The sequence below is a fragment of the Cervus elaphus genome, chromosome 12 (genome assembly GCF_910594005.1).
Source record: "Cervus elaphus chromosome 12, mCerEla1.1, whole genome shotgun sequence".
NCBI classification, from domain to species: domain Eukaryota; kingdom Metazoa; phylum Chordata; class Mammalia; order Artiodactyla; family Cervidae; genus Cervus; species Cervus elaphus.
Window position 1 is genome coordinate 40,152,498 of NC_057826.1, and position 23,188 is coordinate 40,175,685.

Here is a 23,188-nt window from a genome sequence, read left to right on the forward strand (position 1 = left end):
GCTGCAGCTTCTCCAAACCTGAAACCTCTCCCCAGCCCCCACAAACCTTCAGGTTTCTCCTCTCAACTGAACATTTGCCCCGGGAAGAGCCAAATTAACTAGGTAATTTTATAACATTGTCTTTCTGGTTTCACTATTTTTTTTTTAATCAAGGATTTAGAACATTCTTTTTCTTTTTTTTTTTTTTTCAATTTTTTTATTAGTTGGAGGCTAATTGCTTCACAACATTTCAGTGGGTTTTGTCATACATTGATATGAATCAGCCATAGATTTACACTTATTCCCCATCCCGATCCCCCCTCCCATCTCCCTCTCCACCCGATTCCTCTGGGTCTTCCCAGTGCACCAGGCCCGAGCACTTGTCTCATGCATCCCACCTGGGCTGGTGATCTGTTTCACCATAGATAGTATACATGCTGTTCTTTTGAAACATCCCACCCTCACATTCTCCCACAGAGTTCAAAAGTCTGTTCTGTATTTCTGTGTCTCTTTTTCTGTTTTGCATATAGGGTTATCGTTACCATCTTTCTAAATTCCATATATATGTGTTAGTATGCTGTAATGTTCTTTATCTTTCTGGCTTACTTCACTCTGTATAAGGGGTTCCAGTTTCATCCATCTCATTAGGACTGGTTCAAATGAATTCTTTTTGACGGCTGAGTAAAATTCCATGGTGTATATGTACCACAGCTTCCTTATCCATTCATCTGCTGATGGGCATCTAGGTTGCTTCCATGTCCTGGCTATTATAAACAGTGCTGCGATGAACATTGGGGTGCATGTGTCTCTTTCAGATCTGGTTTCCTCAGTGTGTATGCCCAGAAGTGGTATTGCTGGGTCATATGGCAGTTCTATTTCCAGTTTTTTAAGGAATCTCCACACTGTTTTCCATAGCGGCTGTACTAGTTTGCATTCCCACCAACAGTGTAAGAGGGTTCCCTTTTCTCCACACCCTCTCCAGCATTTATTGCTTGTAGACTTTTGGATAGCAGCCATCCTGACTGGTGTGTAATGGTACCTCATTGTGGTTTTGATTTGCATTTCTCTAATAATGAGTGATGTTGAGCACCTTTTCATGTGTTTGTTAGCCATCTGTATGTCTTCTTTGGAGAAATGTCTGTTTAGTTCTCTGGCCCATTTTTTGATTGGGTCATTTATTTTTCTGGAATTGAGCTGCAGGAGTTGCTTGTATATTTTTGAGATTAATCCTTTGTCTGTTGCTTCATTTGCTATTATTTTCTCCCAATCTGACGGCTGTCTTTTCACCTTACTTATAGTTTCTTTTGTAGTGCAAAAGCTTTTAAGTTTCATTAGATCCCATTTGTTTAGTTTTGCTTTTATTTCCAATATTCTGGGAGGTGGGTCATAGAGGATCCTGCTGTGATTTATGTCGGAGAGTGTTTTGCCTATGTTCTCCTCTAAGAGTTTTATAGTTTCTGGTCTTACATTTAGATCTTTAATCCATTTTGAGTTTATTTTTGTGTATGGTGTTAGAAAGTGTTCTAGTTTCATTCTTTTGCAAGTGGTTGACCAGTTTTCCCAGCACCACTTAGAACATTCTTTTTCTTTTACAAATGCAATAAACATTCATTATAGGGAGTTTTAGAAAACAGACACCAAGGAAAAGAAATTACATAAGTCTCACTAACCAGGCATATCTGCATACTATTAACATTTTGACATATGTCTTTATAATTTTTTTTTTTTTCAAAAAATTACCTGGGATCATACCAATCACATTGGTTCATAATCTGCTTTTTGTACTTAATAATATTAATTGCTGCATGGTAGAACAGCCTATGGATTCGTTTAAATAATTTGCTATTTACAAATACTGAATTTTCCTTTTCTCACGTGACACGCTCACGTGTGCTCAGTCGTATCAGACTCTTGGCGCCCCTACGGACTGCAGCCCGCCAGACTCCTCTGTCCATGGGATTCTACAGGCAAGAATACCGGAGGGGTACTATGCCCTCCTCCAGGGGATCTTCTGGACCCAGAGATTGAACCCACGTCTCCCGCATCTCCCGCCCTGTAGGCGGATTCTTTCCTGCTGAGCCACCAGTGATCTTTATTGCTTAATCTTTGTACATGTCTCATTTCCTTAGAAGTGAAATTGCTGATTCAAAACTGCTTACACAGGCTTCCCTGATGGCTCAGTAGTAAAGAATCTGCCTGCCAATGCAGGAGACACCGGTTCGATCCCTGATCCGGAAAGATCCCACATGCTGCGGAGCAACTAAGCCTGTGCACCACAACTGTTGAGCCTGGACTCGAGAGCCAGGGAGCCACAACCACGGAGTGCACACGCTGCAAATACTGAGGTCCGAGCGTGCTGGAGCCCACGCTCTGCAACAAGAGACGCCTCCACAAGGAGTAGCCTGCACACCCCAGCGAAGAGCAGCCCCAGCTCGAGGCAACCAGAGAAACGCCTGCATGCAAGCAACAAAGACCTAGCACAGCCAGAAATAAAGAAAGTTCTTCTTAATAAGTGTTTACACTTTTTAAAGTTTTGATGCAAATTTTCAGTATGCTTTCTGAAACAGTTGGATCTACACTCCTACCAGAAGTATTCAGGAGATACTACAACTCCAAATCACATTTTACCTTTTTATAAAAGACAAATACGGTATCTATTTATAATTTGTGTTTCTTTGATTGCTAGTAAGTTTTTTGCTTTTCTTTTATGCTTCTTGGTGCCCGGTAATCTCCTTTTGTGTGTGCTCCAGACTTGAAGTTAGTCCAGGTGCTTACTGGCTGGGTGAGTTTAGTAAAACTACCTTTTCAATTCCAGAGCTTGCTTCTTTAAAAAAGCAGTGACATTAATATCTACTTCATAGGACTGTTGTGACGATGAAAGGAGACCATGCAGAAAGTACTCCTGACAATGTCTAGCACGTGGTGAGCACAAAATAAACGATAACTTTTTTTTGTTCTTCTTTCTCTATTGGATTGTTTTTCCTATTTGTAAAAATGCCTGTTTTTTTTTTACTGGCAAGCCACTTCAAATCACTCAGGACAATAATAATAATAATGACTATCGTTTATTGCATACTTATAATGAGCCAGGCATTGAGATACTTGCATCAAATACAATATCTGATTAAGTCCTCGAGACCACCTGATTGCTATTTCTTTAGCAATGCCCTTATCTAAATAACTCCCAACAACTATTACTTCACAATTTTGTCCAGACTGTCCCTTCTCCTGCACATGTAGTTTAGAGCATCATCAGCCCTGCCCAGGGTCAGTGAGATGTCCTCCAAACTGAACTCCACAATTCCAGACCACTTTCCTGCCCTCAATATCACCTTTATAGATGGAAAGGCCAGAAAAGTTATTTTATAATTTTAGTAGAATGGTGGAAACCAGAATAATTCTTTATAAAGCTCAAAATCTTCAACAGCCCCCAGTAACCTTTTGGCTGGCCTTCTAAGCCTTGACAGCTTCTTCCCTCTCAGCCTACTTCTACTCTTCGCTTTTGTTGCAACCCACCTTTGCCCACCACCCAAACCCACAGCCCTGAGCTCACTGCACTGGTGCCTGAATTCACTTACTGCACAGAGCCTCCCTGAGCAGCTGCAGGCTCCAGGCACTGTGCCCGTGCGCCCCTCTTCTGCTGCACATCGGACAGGCTCTGTTTCTCTCCCCTGTGATGATGAGCCCAGGGTGGCCAGTTATCATTTTTCTTCTACAACGATTATCTCAGCCTCTTGTGTATTAGTATGTAATTAATAATTATCTGTGGACTCAAGAGCTGTGTCAGTACCTCTGGGCAGAAACTAAAGCACAGGTGAGGAGAAAGGATTTAACACTTGAGGGGTGTGCAAACAGTGGGTATGCTGTGAACTGAACGGCTTCTCGCAGAGAAGGTACATAAGAGAAGGGGCCAGGGGACAAGAAAAGGAGCAGAACGTGATGAGGAGATACTAACTTTTTTGCCCAAGAAAATCACATTATGTCTCTAAGTCGTCTAGCTACCAGACAGACCTGTTTCCCTAAGAAGACAGAAAGATGAGAAGACAGGAAAGGAAATCGTGCTTTCTCGGTATTATCTGTTACTCCTCTCAACAACATTAGCAAGTAGATGTTATTACTACCTAGGAGGGGTGGGATGAGGAGAGGGGAGGAAGGTTCAAGAGGGAGGTAATGTATGTGTAATTATGGCTGATGTGCTGTTGCACAGCACAAACCAATACAACATTGTAAAGTTATTTTCCCCAATTAAAAATAATTTTTAACATAAAAAAGAAAGAAAGAAACTGAAGTTTAGGATGTGAAACAACTTGGCTGAGGACTACAGTGTGATGGGGGAAGAATTATGATTCCTGTCCAGCCTGTCTGACTCCAGCATATTTCTTATTTCTTATACCTGGGCTGGGACTAAAGAAAGAAAACACTGAAACCTCTATATGAAGAGTTTCTGAGTCCATTCTCTTCTTACTCTGAAATCCATCCATGAGCTCAGTCAACAGTTCTCATAAAAGCCTTTGCAGAATCCTCGAGCCAGGATCCCCCTGAATTCCTTCTAGCAGCTCAGCTCTAGCAACTCAGGCATCAGACTTCAAAGTGAATGAGTTGCATTGCATTCTCTCTGCTTTATTTCACTTAAGCAAGTGAGGAGATCGGCAAGCATGTGGATCCTAGGCCATTACCCTCCGTAACAAGCATAATCTTTGAACCCCTTCTGCTGAAGAGCAATGCCATGCCTGAGATATTCAGTGACTGATGGCAAAGTTACTAAATATCTAGAGTTCCTGGTCTATTTGTTCTTCCTTTCACCCTGTCCTTTTCAGGTTAAAAGAAAGGGATTTGTTGTTCAGAGACCTTCCCAAAAATAGCCTACTTCCATTCTTTAGGGAGGGCTTCAGTGGTAAAGAATCCGCCTGCCAATGCAGGAGACACAGGTTCAATCCCTGGGTTGGGAAGATCCCCTGGCGAAAGGAATGACAACACACTCCAGTATTCTTGCCTGGGAAATCCCATGGACAGAGGAGCCTAGTGAGCTAAATCCAGGGGGTCACAAAGAATCGGACACAACTTAGTGACTGAACAACAGCAACTTTAGGGAAGCTCAGGCTTGATTAAAAGAGGTTGCTCTTTGGTATCTTTGTTGTGTTCCATTCCTACTCCCCTTCCTTCACTAGTTCCTGTCTCTCCCATCTACTCTTTGAGTAATATCCATTCTTTATTATGTAGTTTAGAGTATACTTTAAAGGAGTATTGCACAGTATTTATAACCCGTTCTTCTTTCGATTTCATCGAGCAATGCTCTCTTGGGCCACATTTACTGAGCATCTACTCTGTGCTGGGTACTATGCCAGCAGGTGGTCCTCACAGTTTCATTTTTGACAATTATGATAGTTTCCAAATGGACCTGCCCCCTCCCTGAATCCATCCACTGCAGCCTGCTGCCAAATGAACCTTCCTAAATCTCTGCTTTGTAAACTGCTTTCTCCACCCATCTGCTCATAAGATTGTCTCTACTTATTAGCTCTCTCCTATCTGCCCTCTAGATGTCCTTTTTTGACTTTTTTCCCCCTTCATACACAATCTGCATCCTATTAAGTGTTTATTCACCTGCTTCCCAGTATTTGTCGTTGTTACTTAGTTGTTAAGTCATGTCCAACTCTTTTGTGACTCCATGGACTGTAGCCTGCCAACCACTGTCCATGGGATTTCCCAGGCAAGAATAATGAAGTATTGGGAGTAGATTGCCATTTCCTTCCCCAAGGCATCTTCCCAGGGATTGAACCTGCATTTCTTGCTTTGGCAGGCAGATTCTTTACCACTGAGCTACCAGGGAAGCCCTGCTCACCAGTACACCACATGCATTTTTGCCTCATGTTTTTATAACTCTTTGAATCTCCAAATTCCACTCCATACATACTTAATGAATGTTTGGCGGCAAACTCCGCCCTGAGGTGACAAAGGGTACTGCTCAACTAATAGGCTCTAGTTAAGGAGGCGGGGCGGGGGGGGGGGGGGCAACCTAACACTCTTCACTAAAATGAGTGAATATCCCAGAGTCAGGGATGAGAAGCAACACTCAGCATGTCTGTCTACAGAGGCCAAATGGCCTAACTTCAGGCCCTTGACACAAAATGTGGCTGGCAGGTGGTTTCTTAGGCAATCTTACTAAATCCTGGGATGAGACAACTCATCAACTCACTCTTCCATTCACTCTGTCATTCAACAAAAATAGTTACTGATCATCACCACGTGCAAGGCATTGTGATGAGTGCTTGGGAAACAACAGTAAGAGAAACAAGTTCCTGCCCTCCAGTAGCTTTTAGTAGAAAGGACAGACACTAAACACATAAACAAGTGAGTGACTAAAATGATAAAAATGTAGAATAAGTGTCAATAGAAGAGAAACAAAGTATTATAACCCAGTAGAGTGGCATATACTACTGGAGACGGCAGATGCTATCAGTCAAAGAAGGTCTTTTTGAAGAAGAGACATTAAAACTGAGACCTAAAAGATGAGAAAAAGCCAGACACTCAGAGTGGCATGCCAGGCTCTTGAACAGCAAGGCACAGGCTTAACACCTATAAACACACACGTGCACACACTTGTCAAGGCAACTACAGGCCCATGACCTCACTGATTTGGGTCTTGTGTGCAATTCATTTGTCCACTGGGGATGTGGCAGCCAGCCCATCTATCCGTACTGAAACAGCTTCCCTTTCATTTATGCAAATAGATGACAAGACTTTTGGTTGAAGGGATTTAAATCCCACCTCTAATTTTTTCTCCTTTGCTCTGTTGACAGGGCTATTTATTTCAAACACATATTTACATAATATTTCTAGACCCCCAATACACTCTAGTGATACTCATCACTTTACATATTGAAAATAATTGCTTGTTACTTTCAAAAGTTGGTATATACCAACTCTTAAGAAAATCTAGAAGTTGCTTTCCATACCTCGTTGATTAACTGGATCTTTTGCTACGTAGGCAACATAGTCTGTAGTATCCTAAAAAAAAAGGGAAAATGATTGCATTTAAAATGGACGGATTGTACTGGTAAAAGATAAAAGAGTACATTTAGGGTATAATATTCAGGCAAAGACTGATGCTAAGGTTTCTGTTTAAAGAGCAAAGGAAAGCATCCTAGGAGGAAACATAAACAAATACATAATATATACTCAACAATTGTGGAGTCTACATTCTCTGCCCCTTGGGGAGATAACCTGAAGATTAAATATTTAGAGGCAGACAATATCACTAAGAATAAAAGAGAATGTAGGTAGGGACTGTGTTAGGACAAATATTCTTTTAAAATGGTTAGGAACTATTACTCTCCTGTGTTAAAGCTGAAATACCAGGGCTTATGTAATCACAAAGTTTATGTCATAAACTAGGATGTGAACCATGATTTCCCAGTTGTCCAAACAGATACCATGTAGATCAGAAAAAAAGCTGATTACAGAGACATGGTTTTGTGGTGGTTAGCTTGCTTTTATGCAGTGCAACTTAAGGAATAATATAGCAAAAATAAAAGGCATTTATTTGATCAATATATAGAAAGAAGAGATCATTTTTGAAATAGAGAACCCATGAAAATCCTAAGGAATTCCAAAAGATGCACTCCAAACTAGTGGTAACCAGAGCAGGAGACAATACAGGGAAGGGGGAGAGGAGGTACAAACTATTAGGTTTAAATAGGCTTGAGGATGTATTGTATAATACAGGGAATATAGCCAATATTTTATAATAACTGTAAATGAAATTTACCTTTAATAACTGTATAAAAATAAAGACACTTTAAAAGAAGACACTATAAAAGAAGATATAACAGCACCATTTCAACTTATGTTTAAAAAAGAGAGATGTGTTGCTGGCTTTGTAAAAACAAACAAAAAGCTACTTGGTAATTTTGACTTTTACTGAAAACAGTATGCTGATGAATGATAAGATTTTAATAATTAAAGATGCTTTTTGTTATCTCAGTTCTCAGAAAAAAATACACACAATACCATTTGCAGATTAGAAGTATGACTCTCTAGAGGGAAGATGAAATCAACCGGCAGGAAATAAAAGTCCATGTTTGTAATACCCTCAAGGACAATCACTTAATAACCCACAATGAATCATACAGGAAACAGATCTCAGGGTCAGTATAACTTGCCTTCAGTTATTTTAAAAAATAACACATACCTAAGTAAATCTCTCTTATACAAAAAGACAAAAGATTTGAAATATATAAAAATAAGGTCATGCCAATGAGCTTTATATTATATAATTTAGAAGCAAAGACACAACTATGGGGGCTTGGCTACCCATTTTAAAGTTGAAGAGGTGGTATGATGTGCTCAATGCTGTCTGCTGTCTTAGTTGATGGGAAAGAGGTCTCAAGAATGCATTGTGAGCATGAGAAAATTAAATATACTTCTTATATTTCCAGGCCTCAGTTTCCTCATGTTCAAAAGAATCTCTTAAAATTCCATAACTGTAAATATTTGGGAGAATTTAAAGAATGTTAAAAGCACAAACAATGGGAGGAAATATAAGAAGTATATTTAATTTTCTCATACTCATAATGCATTCTTGAGATGGAGAAAGTATATACAGATACAAAAGCATTACCAAGAACTGTCTTCAGGGCTGACTGAAGGGAGACAAGTAAATTGTTTTTGAGAAGGGAGTAAAGGTGAGGGTGAGCAAGGTCAAGAGGTGAGAAGGAACACCCAGTATTTTTGAAACTTTGGAGGGAATCTGGTAGAAAGAAGGTTCCACATTAGGTCATAGAGACTTTTAGCTTCCAAACCCTTGGACTCAATTAGCTGTGAAGCTGTAAATTATCTCAGACAGTGTCCTAAGAAAATATAGACATGTATTAGCAATACTGGTGACAGTTATCTCTTATCACTCTGTGCCAGGCACTATGCTAGCAGTTTACATGCACAATTTCACTTAATTCTCACAACACTTTGAGGCAAGGGGAGATCATTTCCCATTTTACAGAAGAGGACCCTAAAACTTAGACAGACTGTAAGTTAACTCAAGTCTACTTGACTCCAGAGCCTGGCACTCCACCATATTGCCTCCCTGACCTGAGGGTAAAATTCAGTTGGGGGAACCTCTAATGCCAAGGCTCTGGTCACCCCAGGTTTCTATGTAAAATAAGCAAACTTTCTCTCCACCTCTAGAAAACATAGAGGTGCCACTCAATTCAGTAGGTACAAACTTTTCCACAGTAGCCACAAATTCTTTACTATCTTTGGTAGCGGCAGTGCTTTGGCTGGTTTAAAGAAATAAAGGCACATAAAGACAGTCTAAAAAGAATCAGGATTCTGGAGAACTATGATGGATGCCATGCAGGGCATGTCTAGGGTAACTGAGGATTTTCGTACCAATTTTAAAATGACAGCGACTCTTGAAACTTGAAAAGGGAAATTGAAGGCAAATGGCAACAATTATTTTTCCCACAGCTCTTACAGAACTCATTACTTTACATTGCTTTACAAAAGTGTTCAAGTTCCTTCGTGGATGGTCAAGTTATAGAGGGTTAGGAAGAGAAGTGACAGCGCTGGCCTTTTCAGGCTGGAAGCTGACGCTCTCTGCTACCAAACATAGCCCTTGGTGTCGCTGCTGAGGTTGGATCAGAAGGTTAGATGGAGGGTGGATAGAGAGGAGCTGGGGATAAGTTATATGCAGATTTTTGACTGGGTGTAAGATCAGGTAAAATCCCTGCACATTTGTAGGTACAAAAAAAATGTCATAATGTCACAGAGGAGCAAAATCTTTCTCTTGCTCCCTCGGTTTAAACAGATGTGTTTCTTGGTCAGTCACAGGCTTCCTCATTTCAACGCCCATTTCCTTTTGCTCTGACCTGGAAATGATGTAGTTGGTGGTCTGGGAATGACCCTCTACTCTGCAGAGAACGCTTGGAGGGAGAGCACCGACTCAGATCTGCACAATTCATGAGAATTGAGCATCACGTGGCCTCTTAGTTGGAACAATAGGTTTTCTCTCCCCAGCTCAACATTCCCTGCATGAGTTTCTGAAAATGTAGTTGTTCATTTCGGATTAGACTTAGTTGCCTTGGCTGCTGGCCAGAATGGCAAATAGGCTTCCCCTCATGTGCCAAATCCAACTGATTAGGAGGATCTGCCTGGCAGTCTATGTTGAAAAGAATTCTGAAGGAGGACCGTCAACAGGTGTATAATATACCTGTTTTTATGAATTTGATGTTATCTGCAAGAAGCTTCTCAGATGATAACTCCATGGCTAGTAACACAATGGAGTATCATTAGTTTATCCACTAATCTAAGTATTTACAAAATCAGCGACAGGAAATATTTTGCCAGAACCCAAATTTTTCGCTGCCTGCTACATATGGCTATTCACGAACTGTAATATTTGAAAAAGACAGGTAGTGGTTAACATGCTTTACATAGAAATTTCTTTTAACTCTTATAAAAAAAGAACTTTAATGAATTCATACTTACCGGATCCCCTCCAGAAGCAAAAGAAATAGACTGCATATGATGATTTGCAATAATCTGCAAAACACAAATTAAAGACATATGATGCTACAAACTAATTATACCTAGTTATATACCATCTAACAGTAATGTACATACTTGTTTGTTTTGATTTTGCCTGCTCAACATCCCTTTGGAAACCACTCCATCCAAGTTCTATAATAATCTTATTTAGATCAGGAGGTTCATGTGGGTTTGAGCTTCCTGCATATTACTGCCCCCTCCCCTTGCAGCTAGACAAATGATCCAGGCCTAGCCAATCAGAAAACCATCCACCTAGACACAGCAAAGACAATCAACATCTGAGGAGGAAATGAGGAGAACAATAGGAGAAAATGCATCTCTCCCTGTCATTTAATATCTTAGTATAAGCCCAAAGCTTCTAGGAGTCATCTTTTGCTGTCATGAGGGAAAAGTCTGCTAGAAAATTATTTTTCTCTGGAAAAAAATCAAAGCTGAGAGTCAAAAACAGTAAAAAGGCAGGGGGTAACATTTGTTTCATCACTTCAACCAATACATTTCCCCCCTCCCTTTATTTTTTTATGTATTTTTTCCTAGTTTATTTATTTATTTTTATATAAGTTACTCTGACTTGAGTTTCAGTCATTTGCCACCATTTTTACTAAGGTGCTAACATTAAGAGTTTCAATATGAAGTAAGACTATCCAAGTAAACTGAATAAGTTAGCTAAGATTGTCTCTTTTAATTGAGATTCCAGGCTTCCTTATTTGGAAACCACAGTGTAATGACCAATTTGCAGAGACCTATTTGTCATACTCTTTTAAAGATTCATTAAATCAACTATGTACCAATTGACTAATCCTGCCTTCAAATTTGTGTAACAGAATCTAACAGTTCTACTCTTAGATGTATATCCAAAAGCACTGTATAAATAGATATACCAAAAGATCTCAAGAAAGATAATCACTGCCTTACTCATAATAGCCCCAAACTGGAAACAATCCCAATGATGATCACTGTGATATTTAAACATGGGACTACTACACAGCAACAACATATTTCTTGGGCAAAAGAAGCCAGACATAAAGACTGTATACTGCATAGCTGAATTTATATCAAGTTCAAAACCAGGCAAAATTATTTCATTCTGTTTGAAGTCACAATAGTAGTGACTTTGGCGGCAAAGGAAAACAAGTGGTTTTCTGGGATCCTGCAAATGATGTTCCTTGATCTGGGTAGTAGTTAAAACAAACAAATTCATTTTGTGATAATCAAGCTATACACTTACAATTTGTGCACTATTCTATATTTGTTTCCTATATTTATATTTTAGTTTAAAATGATTACTAAAACAAAATCAATATACAGAGATCAACATCATTCCCGTACACCAGGAACAGCCAATCTGACACTGTATGGGGAAGAGGGGAGAGGTATATTTTACAAGAGAACCTAATAAGAATCACATAAAACTTTTCGGAAAACTTCAGTGAAGAGTATAAATAACACATGAACACGCAGAAAGACATATATCACCTTTATGGATGAGAAGATAATATTATAAAGATGTTAATTCTCCCTGAAATTAATTTATAAATTCATGCAATTCCAATAAAACTTCCATCAGTGCCATTCAGGGAACTTTTAAAACTACTTCTAAAATTCACACTGGAAGAATAAATGCGCAAGAAGAACTAAGGCAATTTTTTAAAGAACAAAGAGAAAAGATTTTCCTTATTATTAAGACGTATTATAAAACTATAGAAATTCAGACTACAAAGATTAAAAAATGACTGACACTTCTGTGCTCTTTTAGCCTATGATAAATGTGGTACCAAACAGCGGACACAAGGACAAGTGATTAAATTAGTGGAGTCAGCTGAATCAGCTCCATATACGAAAAAATATAAAAATAAATCCTGTCTTCATGATATTTATAAATAAATGTTTGAACCACAAAAGAGCCATACAGACATCAAAAGACAGATAAAAGATTATGCTTAAGTTCTCTGAGATAGGCAAATCCATCCTAATTAAAAAAAAAAAGACATACAGGAAAGAAACTTTTAAATTTGACTTGTGAAAGCTCATTTTAAAACTTTTGTATAAGAAAAGATCTCCAAAACAAGAAACAGCAGGCAAAGAGAATATATTTGCAACAAGTGAAACAAAGTTTTCACATAAAGTTTATAAAAAATTCCTACATCAATAAGAAAAAAAAAAAAAGTAAACCCAAAATAAGATCATTTAATTTTCAAAAGTAATACAAATGTTCAATAAACATATTGAAAGATAACCTGCAAAAAAAATCAAGGCTATAAAAAATAAAACAAGACACCATTAAATTGATGAAGTTGTTAAAGTTCAACAAAATCATGTATAGCAGGGGTGTGGATATTCTTGAACACCACTGCCTAGTGCTTAAATTTGTACAATAACTTTCAGAGGAATTTGACGTTTATTAAAACTAAACTATGCATACCCTGTAATTCCACCTTTCCACGTCTAGGTTTTTACTAGAGAGAAGTATTGGCACATGTAGATATGCATTTACCCATACAATACAAAAAAAAAAAAAGGAAAAATTTTGTGATATTCTTTATGCATAGTTAGGTCAACTACAGCATAGCTATACAAACAGAATACTATGAAAACATGTCTATGTATACTAACAGCTAAATCTACAAGATTTAGGGGTTTTTTGCTTTTTTATAAGTTGAATGCAATTACGCAAGACATGTAAAAAAATTAAGATTTTTCCATGAGGACTTAAAAGATTCATATAAATGCACGGAAAAAGATTTTAAAAACACACACAAAATTAAGTGTAAACACACACCTCCTGCGGGGAAAAAATGGGCCCGAGTATTTATTCTCTGCATATTTTTTAAAGAACACCGACAATATGCTTATTTGTGAATTTAACATTTTTTAAACGAGAAAAACAGAAGAGAGGGATGGATGAATTGATATGCTGATGTGTTGTTGAGAACACCGTGTGGTTTCCAGGTGCAGATTTAGCGGTCTTTAGCGCAGAGATAAAATTAGTTAAAACCTTGGAGCAGATGCGACTGCCTGCGGATGGAGGAAAGAGAAGTAGCAGAAAGAGGATGGCGAGAAAGGAGAGGGGCGAGAGGGGAGGAAGATTAAGAGGTCTTCAGTTCAGTTCAGTTCAGTCGCTCAGTCGGGTCCGACTCTTTGCGACCCCACGGACTGCAGCACGCCAGGCCTCCCTGTCCATCACCAACTCCCGGGGTTTACTCGAACTCATGTCCATTGAGTCGGTGATGCCATTCAACCATCTCATCCTCTGTCGTCCCCTTCTCCTCTCGCCCTCAATCTTTCCCACCTTCTGTAAGGGGTCTGTGAGGTGTCTTACAGAAGGCATATAGAGTATTTTCAAGTTTATAGCATCATAAGCAGCAGAACGGTTAGGTAAGGGGGAAGCCAAGCAATGCACAGCCCTAGGTCTGAAACTCGAACGCACGGAGCGCAGACCACCTCGCACTGGGAAGGTTCCCCAGAGGGGGATGGGGGCACTACCAGTGGCCAACCCAGAGCAGCACTCTGAGCGGGAGGCGGTGTTTGGGGGTCGCGCACACGCACGAGGTCACGCAAGCGCACGGCGCTTGCGCAAGCGCACAACCGCACGCCCGCGTAGCTCCGAGCTTGTGGAAAACGAACGACTTCTGGGGAGGTCGAGCTGCTTGCACTATGTCTGAAATGCACGAGCTGTCCGAGCTTTATGAGGAAAGCAACGATCTGCAGATGGATGTGATTCCTGGTGAGAGTGATCTTCCGCATATGGAGGTAGGCGGCGGGAGCCGGGAGCTATCCCCGAACCCCTCCCGCGCCGGGGCCCCGCCACAACTGGAGGAGGAAGGCCCAATGGAGGAGGAGGCTGCCCAGCCAATGGCGGAGCCACAGGGGCCCCGAGGCCTCGCTAGCCGGCCCAGCCCTGGGGAGCAGCCAGGCCAGATCGCGGGCCCTGATTTCGAGAGCGAGGACGAGGGCGAGGAATTCGATGACTGGGAGGACGATTATGACTATCCGGAAGAGGAGCCGCTCAGTGGTGCGGGCTACAGAGTATCAGCGGCCCTTGAAGAAGCCAACAAGATGTTTCTGAGAACCTCCAGAGCCAGAGAAGCAGCTCTGGATGGCGGGTTTCAGATGCATTATGAGAAGACCCCGTTTGATCAATTGGCTTTTATCGAAGAGCTTTTTTCACTTATGGTTGTCAATCGTCTGACCGAAGAACTCGGCTGTGATGAGATCATTGACAGAGAGTAGTTAAATGCTGTTAAGAGAGGAGGAAGCTGCTTGAGGAGAGACCCAACATTCCACTGCCATTTGGGTTCATTCCAAATAGTTCTGTGCCAATGAAAATCTTCCAAAAAAAAAAAAAATTTCTTTTTTTTTTTTTTTTGCAGAGTAGAATAAGGTAGTGACTGCACAGTTATGAAAAAGGAAGAAAATTGTTAAAGAAAAGTATCTTAGTACTGTTGAAACCTGTTTTCAAGAATGTCCAGAGACACTTATGGCTTTGACTTTGTTGTTTATTCAGAGTAATTTCCTTGCATTGAGGAAGATAATCTTTCATGTTTCACTGTAAGGAATGGCTTTGCAAGAATAAGTTATGACCAAGACAGACTGCCAGTACAAGAGCCTACTGATGATAATTATATGAGAAAAAGTAACTGATTTATCCACCTTAGGACATAAAATGTCTTTGAGTTATTTGGACTGAAAGCATATTGAGAAAACTTTAAAGATTCAGCTTTGTGATCTATCCGAGCTGTGGTTATCAAAGGCTAAATTTTTAGTGTAAAATAAATCTTCTACCGAGTATTCTTCAGTATCTCAAAGGATAATCTAGCCCCAAAAGAAGTATGTGTTTTGTGTGCTGTATCTTAAAACGTGTTTCCAAGAACAACTGAGATTTTGTTTGTACATGTATCTTGATCATTTTTAAAGCTACAGTAATCTTTAATTCAAGAAAATTCATTGCCTTGAACATTTTTAAAAGTCAAAACTTAAGACGTCCTTAATAAAGTTTCAAATTTAGACTGTAAAATGTACGTGAAGGTACAAAGAACACAAACTCTTTCAAACATCAGCATATACTAGAGAATTTTCTGTTTCACTTGCTCTCTTTTTTCATTTAACTTTACAGGCAAAAGACCCTGGTTGAACTTTATAATGTAAGAACCATTAAGTGAACATTGTCCAGTAAAAGGAAAGCCCTGCATCTAAAAAAAGACACTATGAACAACCCTTAAAAGTTTTAAATCTGCCCAGAAATCCATCTCAGTATCTGAAGTTTCCCTTTGTCTCCTCCTCTAATTAAGCTTGTTTTTAGTTATGCACCAGCATTCAAGATAATAAAGATTTCTTGTTCTCTGTATTTTGTTTGGCTAATTGTATACATACTTCCTCTAATTCTACTTTTTATTTGCTATATTGTTTGATTGTATGATTGCAACCATTTTATGATTTAAATTTAATGACTTTATAAGGGAAAGTGCTCCAACTTCAAATACCGGATTACAAATTAATTGGTGTAAATTAAACTTAGTAAATTCCTATAAGAGAATTTGCCAAGCTGGGAAAACCTGCCAAATCAGTAAGCATCTCACAGGGGTTAGTGGTTAGTAAGATGCTGAAGTTCTGTGTGAATAATATAATTAGAAGGCTGTGCCCAGTGAAACTGAGTATACCAGCATGTTTTAAGATTAGTAAAAAGGTACCAGATGTTTTTGCTGCATTATGGCAGTAAAGGATACATCCAATATAACAGGACAACTCAGAGCCTTACTTATGTTGCAGTCATCCTCTCTTTTAGGGAGGGGGCTTCTTTTCTGTATAGTACAGGGCTGACAAGGATGATCATAATTCAGACACTAGCTTGGCCGGGAGAGGAGCGATAGATGGGGGAAGACTAAAAAGGATGTTAAACACTGGCACTTACATCTTAATCCTACTGGTCTCCCACTGCTCACTTCTTTGCATTTTCAAACAGCTTATAGATGCAGTACAAGTCTGTGGATAGATAACTGCTTGTATGATGTGAATTAATAGGACTCTGGACAAAGAAAAGTACCAATATATATGAATTGACTAGTTCCATTTATCTCCAGATAAGATGCCAGGAAATAGGTTCAGAAAAAAACATAGCTACAAACTACAAGTGTTACTCTTATTTCTCTTAGAAATTGAGTAGGGAGCAAGAGCAAGAGGAAAGAAAACTACTCCCTGTTAGGTTTGAAGGCTCATTTAGAGAAAGACCAAGACTATAACTCACTCTTGATGGTTTGTTAATCTTAAAAATAGGCAGTAACTTAAGAGACCGCTGACATTAATACTTGTTAATATTTACTGAAAGTAGAGAAGGGTAACATTTTTAAATATTACAGTTACAACAGACTGAAACCAAGCCTACCTAATTTGAACCTAGGCTCCAGTGCTTACTAGCTCTGTAACGAGATTAATCTCTGCCTCAGGGTCCTGAATTGAAAATAAGAATACTTGAATGAACCTTATAAATTGTGAGAATTTAATGAAGATATATGCTGCTGCTAAGTCGCTTCAGTTGTGTCCGAGTCTGTGTGACCCCATAAGTCACAGCCCGCCAGGCTCCTCTGTCCCTGGGATTCTCCAGGCAAGAATACTGGAGTGGGTTGCCATTTCCTTCTTCAAATGAAGATATATACATCTATATAAATAAGTAAACTAAAGAAAGGAGCTCTGGGGAAATTCTAAGCCTGTCTGATGTAGGGAGAGGTGGAGATGAGGAATGGGGAAGAGAGAAGTTAAAGTTCTGAGTGTAGTGTTATTTGTGGAGCGCTTTCTAGGTCTATCCATACTTACGTAAATGTGGGCTTCTATCAGATGTCCCCCATTGACTCCCTTTGAGGACACAGATCTATTTTGTTTGGCTCATGCTTATAATTTTAATTTCTTAAAGACCAACATCTCATAATTCATAGAGGGCAGTAAAACTCCCAGATTTCCATCTTTTTCCCCCCAAAAGTAGAGGAAGATCTGGCAGCCCTTGATCTATAGTCATATGGGATTGGCCTTTATGCAGGGTAAGTATTCTGTTTGCAATGTTCCCCAGCTTTTCTCCCCACTTGTGGAGGACAAGTGGCACTCATCATCTATCACCGTTTGCACCATTGTGTTTTCATGAACCCAGACAGTTTGCATTACCTACCTGGCCTCTAGTATTTGAATTGCCTCTCCTGGAGATAAAAGATTTCTCCATTTTCTGCCTGTTTTACCTTGTTATCTATTACCCTTCTCAGTTTCAATAGCTGTTAAGGAGTCAGTGATAGGAGCATAGAAATGAGTAAAGAAATAGAATGGAAGCTACTGAGACTGACATTTCTTCTTAAAACCTTATTAAAGTATGTCAAGGAAGTCCGCTGCTTGAATTTTTAAAACAAGGACTTAAAAAAAAACAAAACCCTGTAACTTGCTTTTCCAAAATGTTTTTTCCCATTTCAAAATATGTAAGTTTTAAAAATTGTAAGCATTGTGTGTTTCTGTGTTTAATCTTATTTTCTGCCTCTGAGGTCCTGTGAGACATTTTCTGGGAGCAAATGGTTACATTCTTGATGTTCTCAGTGACGGAAGATAAACGTGAACCATCTGACCCATAAGTGTTCTGTCATGTATAAATGTATCTATAAATTTGAAGCTGTTTTTGATTTTAGTCCAAAGTATATCTTAGAATTGGGGGGAGGGGGGCGGCATTTGTATTTATCTCAGAACTTCAAAGGATATTTTTCTTTAAGGAAAATTTAATAAATCATTTTCTCATGCTACATCCAGATGGTCACTTTTCTGTTGCCTTTATCCCTGGGACATTTTAGCTGCCCTTTTAATGGGATCTATAAAGCTTCTTGAGTTTAAGCATCCAGAGTGGCACATCTTTTTTACACGCCCCTAACTCCACCCACCCCCTGTAGCTATTCTCCCCAGGTCTTCAAAATAGTTCAAAACTATTTTTAAAAATCAGCCCCTGGGCCTGGTATCAGTGAGGTCCCAACTTTGGTCCCCACTCTGGCGGTGGGCTGAACACAGCTCATTCCACACCAGCATTGTAGGCAGGATGGAAGCCACTCCTCAAAGCACCTCTGCTGTAACCACTGGTGGTGGAAGCCACGTGTGCCCAGTGTCCTTCTATTTGCCTAAAAGATTATGGGTGTATTGTACCGGCTCTAACTGCAGTGGCCTGGAAAACAGTAGTGGAGGGAAAAGAGATTTTGAGAATAATTTATGCCCCACCATACACAACACAACGCTATACTCAATGAAATCATATACAACGAAAAGCAGTGGTACCAGAGCTGGCACCATTCACATGAGTGAAAACTAAAAACAAATTTTATATCCACAAATGTCTTGAGGACAAAGCACCTGAAAGACTGAATGTTTTGCCTTCCACCCAGATAGGCTGCATCTTCCAAGGACAGCCCCAAATGTCCTATTGTCAGGTACCAATGGTATGCCTCTCTTAGATAACCAATTATGACCCAATTAATCCATTTTAAACTATTTCATATTAAACATTTTCCTCTGTGGTGTTTTATACTACTGGGTAAGCAATGTTATTTTATTCTGCTTTTGAATTTAAAAAGTAAAGCAAACCTCAAAACCACAAGTGAATTTTTTGGCCAGAAAATAGAAATACAAATGTTTACAACTGTACTTATATGTTAGTGACTATTTTATAATTTTACATATTACAATATGCTTTCCCTGCTAAGTACTGAGTATACGAAAAGGCCTCAAGGAAGAATGTTTGAGTAAAAAATAATAATAGGTACCATGTAAGGGCACTGTGCTGTGTGATTTATAGCCATGCTCTTACTTAATCCTCTAAGTAACCCCACAGACACATTCTGTTGCTAAACAGATCTTCTTAGAAGCTCTATGAATAAGAACTCATTTCACTGATGATAAGAATTGAGTGGGAAGATAACTTGCTTGTTAGTGACGAATCAGGCTTTCTACCTGTATGTGACATCAAAGCCTCTTAGTGTTTTTTCAGTGCCAAGTACACATTGAACCTTCTATGAGTCCCTGAACAACAGCACTCCTTGCAGTAAAACCTTAAATACTAAGAAATTCAAATCGTTACATATTAGACAAGGAAAAATTACAGTCTAGCATACATAAAGGAATTTAATTTAAAAAATAAAAAGTCAAAGGATGTCCTAGTTTAAAGTATACATTTAGCCCAGTGACTGTGTATCTTTTATATCTGCTTCAGCAATGCTGTTTTTTAAGAAATAACATTTACAATGAGAACTCGGCCACACCATGGCATCATAAATCATCAAAGATGAAAAAGTTGTTTATACAATAACATTCAAGAAGGCTTTTCAATCTTAAGGGTTGAAAGAAAATGTTTTCTGCTTAAATTTTGGTTAGCTAGAACACTGGCCCTAACATTACCCTTCTGTCCTTCATCTGCATCCCCAGTCCAACACACAGTCTGTGAGGTCTGATGAAGGAATTGCTTTCTCTTTGGGGCAGGGTGGTGGAGAATAATAAATGACTGGTTTGAATATATTCCAAATGGTATTTACTATGTTCTTTGTGCCTTATTAACAAAGCCAGTTAAGTAGGGGCAAGTATTAGGCAGTTAATATCCCAGTGATGGCTTAATAATACTGTTGTTCTAATTACTGTTATACATAAATCCTTGGCAGATATTTTCCCCCATGTCTTATTAAGCTTTAGGCACACTGTCTGAAACTTTATTCTTTTTATTATGCCCAGACTGTTCTAGAAAAACAGAAGATATGTTAAACTATAAATGACACTCATAATCTTACCTGTTGGTTGTCAAGATTCATCAGTGTGAGACTGCATGTTGAGATGGTCAGTTTTATATTCATTCCCGAAAACTGAAGATTACTTTTGCCAAGAACTGTTGATAGGAACTTAGCTGGAGGCTTTAAAAATAACAAAACAACATTCTAAGCTACAGATTTTGTTACAGAAGGAATATTTATTTTTTTTAAATGTTGAAAATGGGACAAAGCCCACATGCATCCTTTCTATTTTACTTTAAATAAATCAAGTGAGATGGAATGCTTTTTTAATATAAACTTTTTTTTAATTGAAATGCAGCAAAATTCTTGAGTAAGTAGTGAATTCTGTGCCCTCAGACCTTTTCTCATACATTCCCTTCTCCCCAAGTGCTGGGAGTAGGGGCATGCTTTATATAAAAGGAACTCCCATGAGAGTTTGGATTAACTGAGTTCACAAGTCATTTTGAACACCACAAATCTAAAAAAAAGAGAAAAAGTTGCTGCTTAGGTTTTTTGTGATGATTAAAAGAGTACAAAAAACACAACATGCCAAAACTTATGAAACCCAGGGAAAGCGGTGCTTTTGTAACTATAATATAACATTATAAATTATAATTTATAGGTATAAACACACACTAAGAAAGAAAGATCTCAAATCAACAACCTAACTTAGGGAGTGGGAGGAGGGACAAATTAGGAGATTTGGAGTAACATATATACTACTATCTTTAAAATAGATAACCAACAAGGACCTACTGTTTAAAGCACAGGAAACTATACTCAATATCTTGCAATAACCTATAAGGGAAGAGAATCTGAAAGAGAAATATAAATATACACACACATGTATAACTGAATTACTGTGCCGTACACCTGAAACAAACATAATGTTGTATTTCAGCTACACTTCAACAAAAAATTTTAAACCGACCTAAATTTACAATTTAAGGAAATCAAAAAAGTTTATAGATTAAACCCAAAGTTGGAAAAAGGCAAGAAATAATAAAGATTAGAGCAGAGATAAACGATATAGAGACTAGAAAATCAATACGGAAAAGCAAAGAAACCAAAAGTTGGTTCTTCAAACAGATCAACCAAACTGACAAACCTTTAGCTAAATAAGTTAAGAAAAGAAAAAAGAGAAGACAAATTAGAAAGATCAGAAATAAAAGAGAGGACTATCCTGCCAATTCTATGGAAGTAAAAGGACTGTAAGGGAATAAATACCATGAACAACTGTATGTCCACACATTGGATTACTGAGATGAAATGGACCAATTTCTAGAAACATAAAACCTACAAAGACTAAATCACAAAGAAATAGAAAATCTGGGTAGACCTATAACTAGTTGGAAGGAAGGAAGACAAGAAAGCAAGCAAGAAAAAAAGGGGAGGGAGGGAGGGATAGATGAGAAGAGGGAGGGAGGGAGAAGGAAGGGAAAGAAGGAAGGAAGGGAGGGTAGGAAGGAAGAGAAAATAACAAGTGCTGGCAAGGATGTGAAGAAATTGAAACCCTTGTGCACTATTAGTAGAAATGTACAATGGTACAACAGCTTATTGAGGGTAGCAGCTCCTCAAAAAACTAAAACTAGAGTTACCATATGATCTAGCAATTCTCTCCAGTACTCTTGCCTGGAAAACCCCATGGACCGAGGAGCCTGGTAGGCTTCGCGGTCCATGGGGTCTCGAAGAGTTGGACACGACTGAGCGACTTCACTTTCGCTTTTCACTTTCATGCATTGGAGAAGGGAATGGCACCCCACTCCAGTGTTCTTGCCTGGAGAATCCCAGGGACGGGGGAGCCTGGTGGGCTGCCGTCTATGAGGTCGCACAGAGTTGGACACGACTGAAGCAACTTAGCAGCAGCAGCAGCAGCAGCTAGCAATTCTGCTTCTTATTATATATCCAAAAGAACTGAAAGCAAGGACTTAAAGAGATATTTGTACATCCATGTTCATAGCAGCATTATTCACAATCGTTAAAACATGGAAGTAACCGAAGTGTCCATCAACAGATAAATGGATAAGCAAAATGTGATATATACATACAATGAAGTATTATTCAGTCTCAATTAGGAGGGAAATTTTGACATATGCTACAGCATGGATGTACCATGAGGACATCATGTGAGGTTATGTGAAATAAGCCTATCACAATATGACACTGCATGATTCCACTTATATGAGATAATTAGAGTAGTCATAATCATAGAGACAGAAAGTAGAATGGTGGTTGCCAGGGGCTGGAGAGGGGGAGGGATGGAAATTTACTGTTTAATGGGTATAGACTTTGTTTTACAAGATAAAAAAAAGAGTTATGGGCTTATTCCCATTAAATTGTTTAACTAGATTGTGTAAAATAACTTAATTGCTGAATATGAAATTACAAAGTGAAGGCTTGGGGAAAATGGGCTTTTTTAGAAGCAAACAATTCTAAATATATTCTGTTATTCAAATAAATGATTTTCATTCTTAAAAAAAAAAGAGAGTAATGCAGAATGTATTCACTGAACTATACACTTAGAAATGGTTACAATGGTAAATGTTATGTGTACTTTAACATAATTTTTCAAATTGTGAAGAAAAAGAATATTAAAAATATAAAGTGCATAGAAGAGCACCTGGCATGTATTAAGTACTCAATAAATCCTCAGGAGTAGGAAATGGCAACGCACTCCAGTATTCTTGCCTGGGAAATCCCACGGACAGAGGAGCCTGGCGGGCTACACTCCACAGGATTGCAAAAAGTTGGCCACAACTGAGTGCACATGCACATAATGTACAAATCTAGCTATTGAGGAATTAACTCAATAATTTCTCTTTTTTCTTTACATGTTTCCTTTCTGGAAAGATGATAGCCTGGTTTGCTTTATTTTGTTTTCCAGTGTGGACTCCCACTAATCCTGA

The 23,188-nt window shown here is 38.8% G+C and overlaps 2 protein-coding genes across 2 annotated transcripts in view; one reads left to right on the plus strand and one right to left on the minus strand.

Moving 5' to 3' along the window:
• SHC4 (SHC adaptor protein 4) overlaps positions 1–23,188 on the minus strand; it is a 123,865-nt gene that overhangs the window by 30,637 nt on the left and 70,040 nt on the right. Inside the window, exons 4-6 of the mRNA XM_043920443.1 lie at positions 20,304–20,423; positions 10,462–10,515; positions 6,933–6,984 (exon numbers count right to left, since the gene is read on the minus strand). Of these exons, the coding sequence (XP_043776378.1) occupies positions 6,933–6,984; positions 10,462–10,515; positions 20,304–20,423 (226 nt within the window). The remainder of the gene's footprint in view (positions 1–6,932; positions 6,985–10,461; positions 10,516–20,303; positions 20,424–23,188) is intronic.
• EID1 (EP300 interacting inhibitor of differentiation 1) lies at positions 14,077–15,862 on the plus strand. Its single transcript, XM_043920444.1, has one exon. The coding sequence runs from the start codon at positions 14,173–14,175 to the stop codon at positions 14,746–14,748; it is 576 nt and encodes a 191-aa protein (XP_043776379.1). The 5' UTR covers positions 14,077–14,172; the 3' UTR covers positions 14,749–15,862.

Coding starts and splice junctions, on each gene's coding strand:
- EID1 (XM_043920444.1), top strand. CDS start 14,173: ATGTCTGAAATGCACGAGCTGTCCGAGCTTTATGAGGAAAGCAACGAT.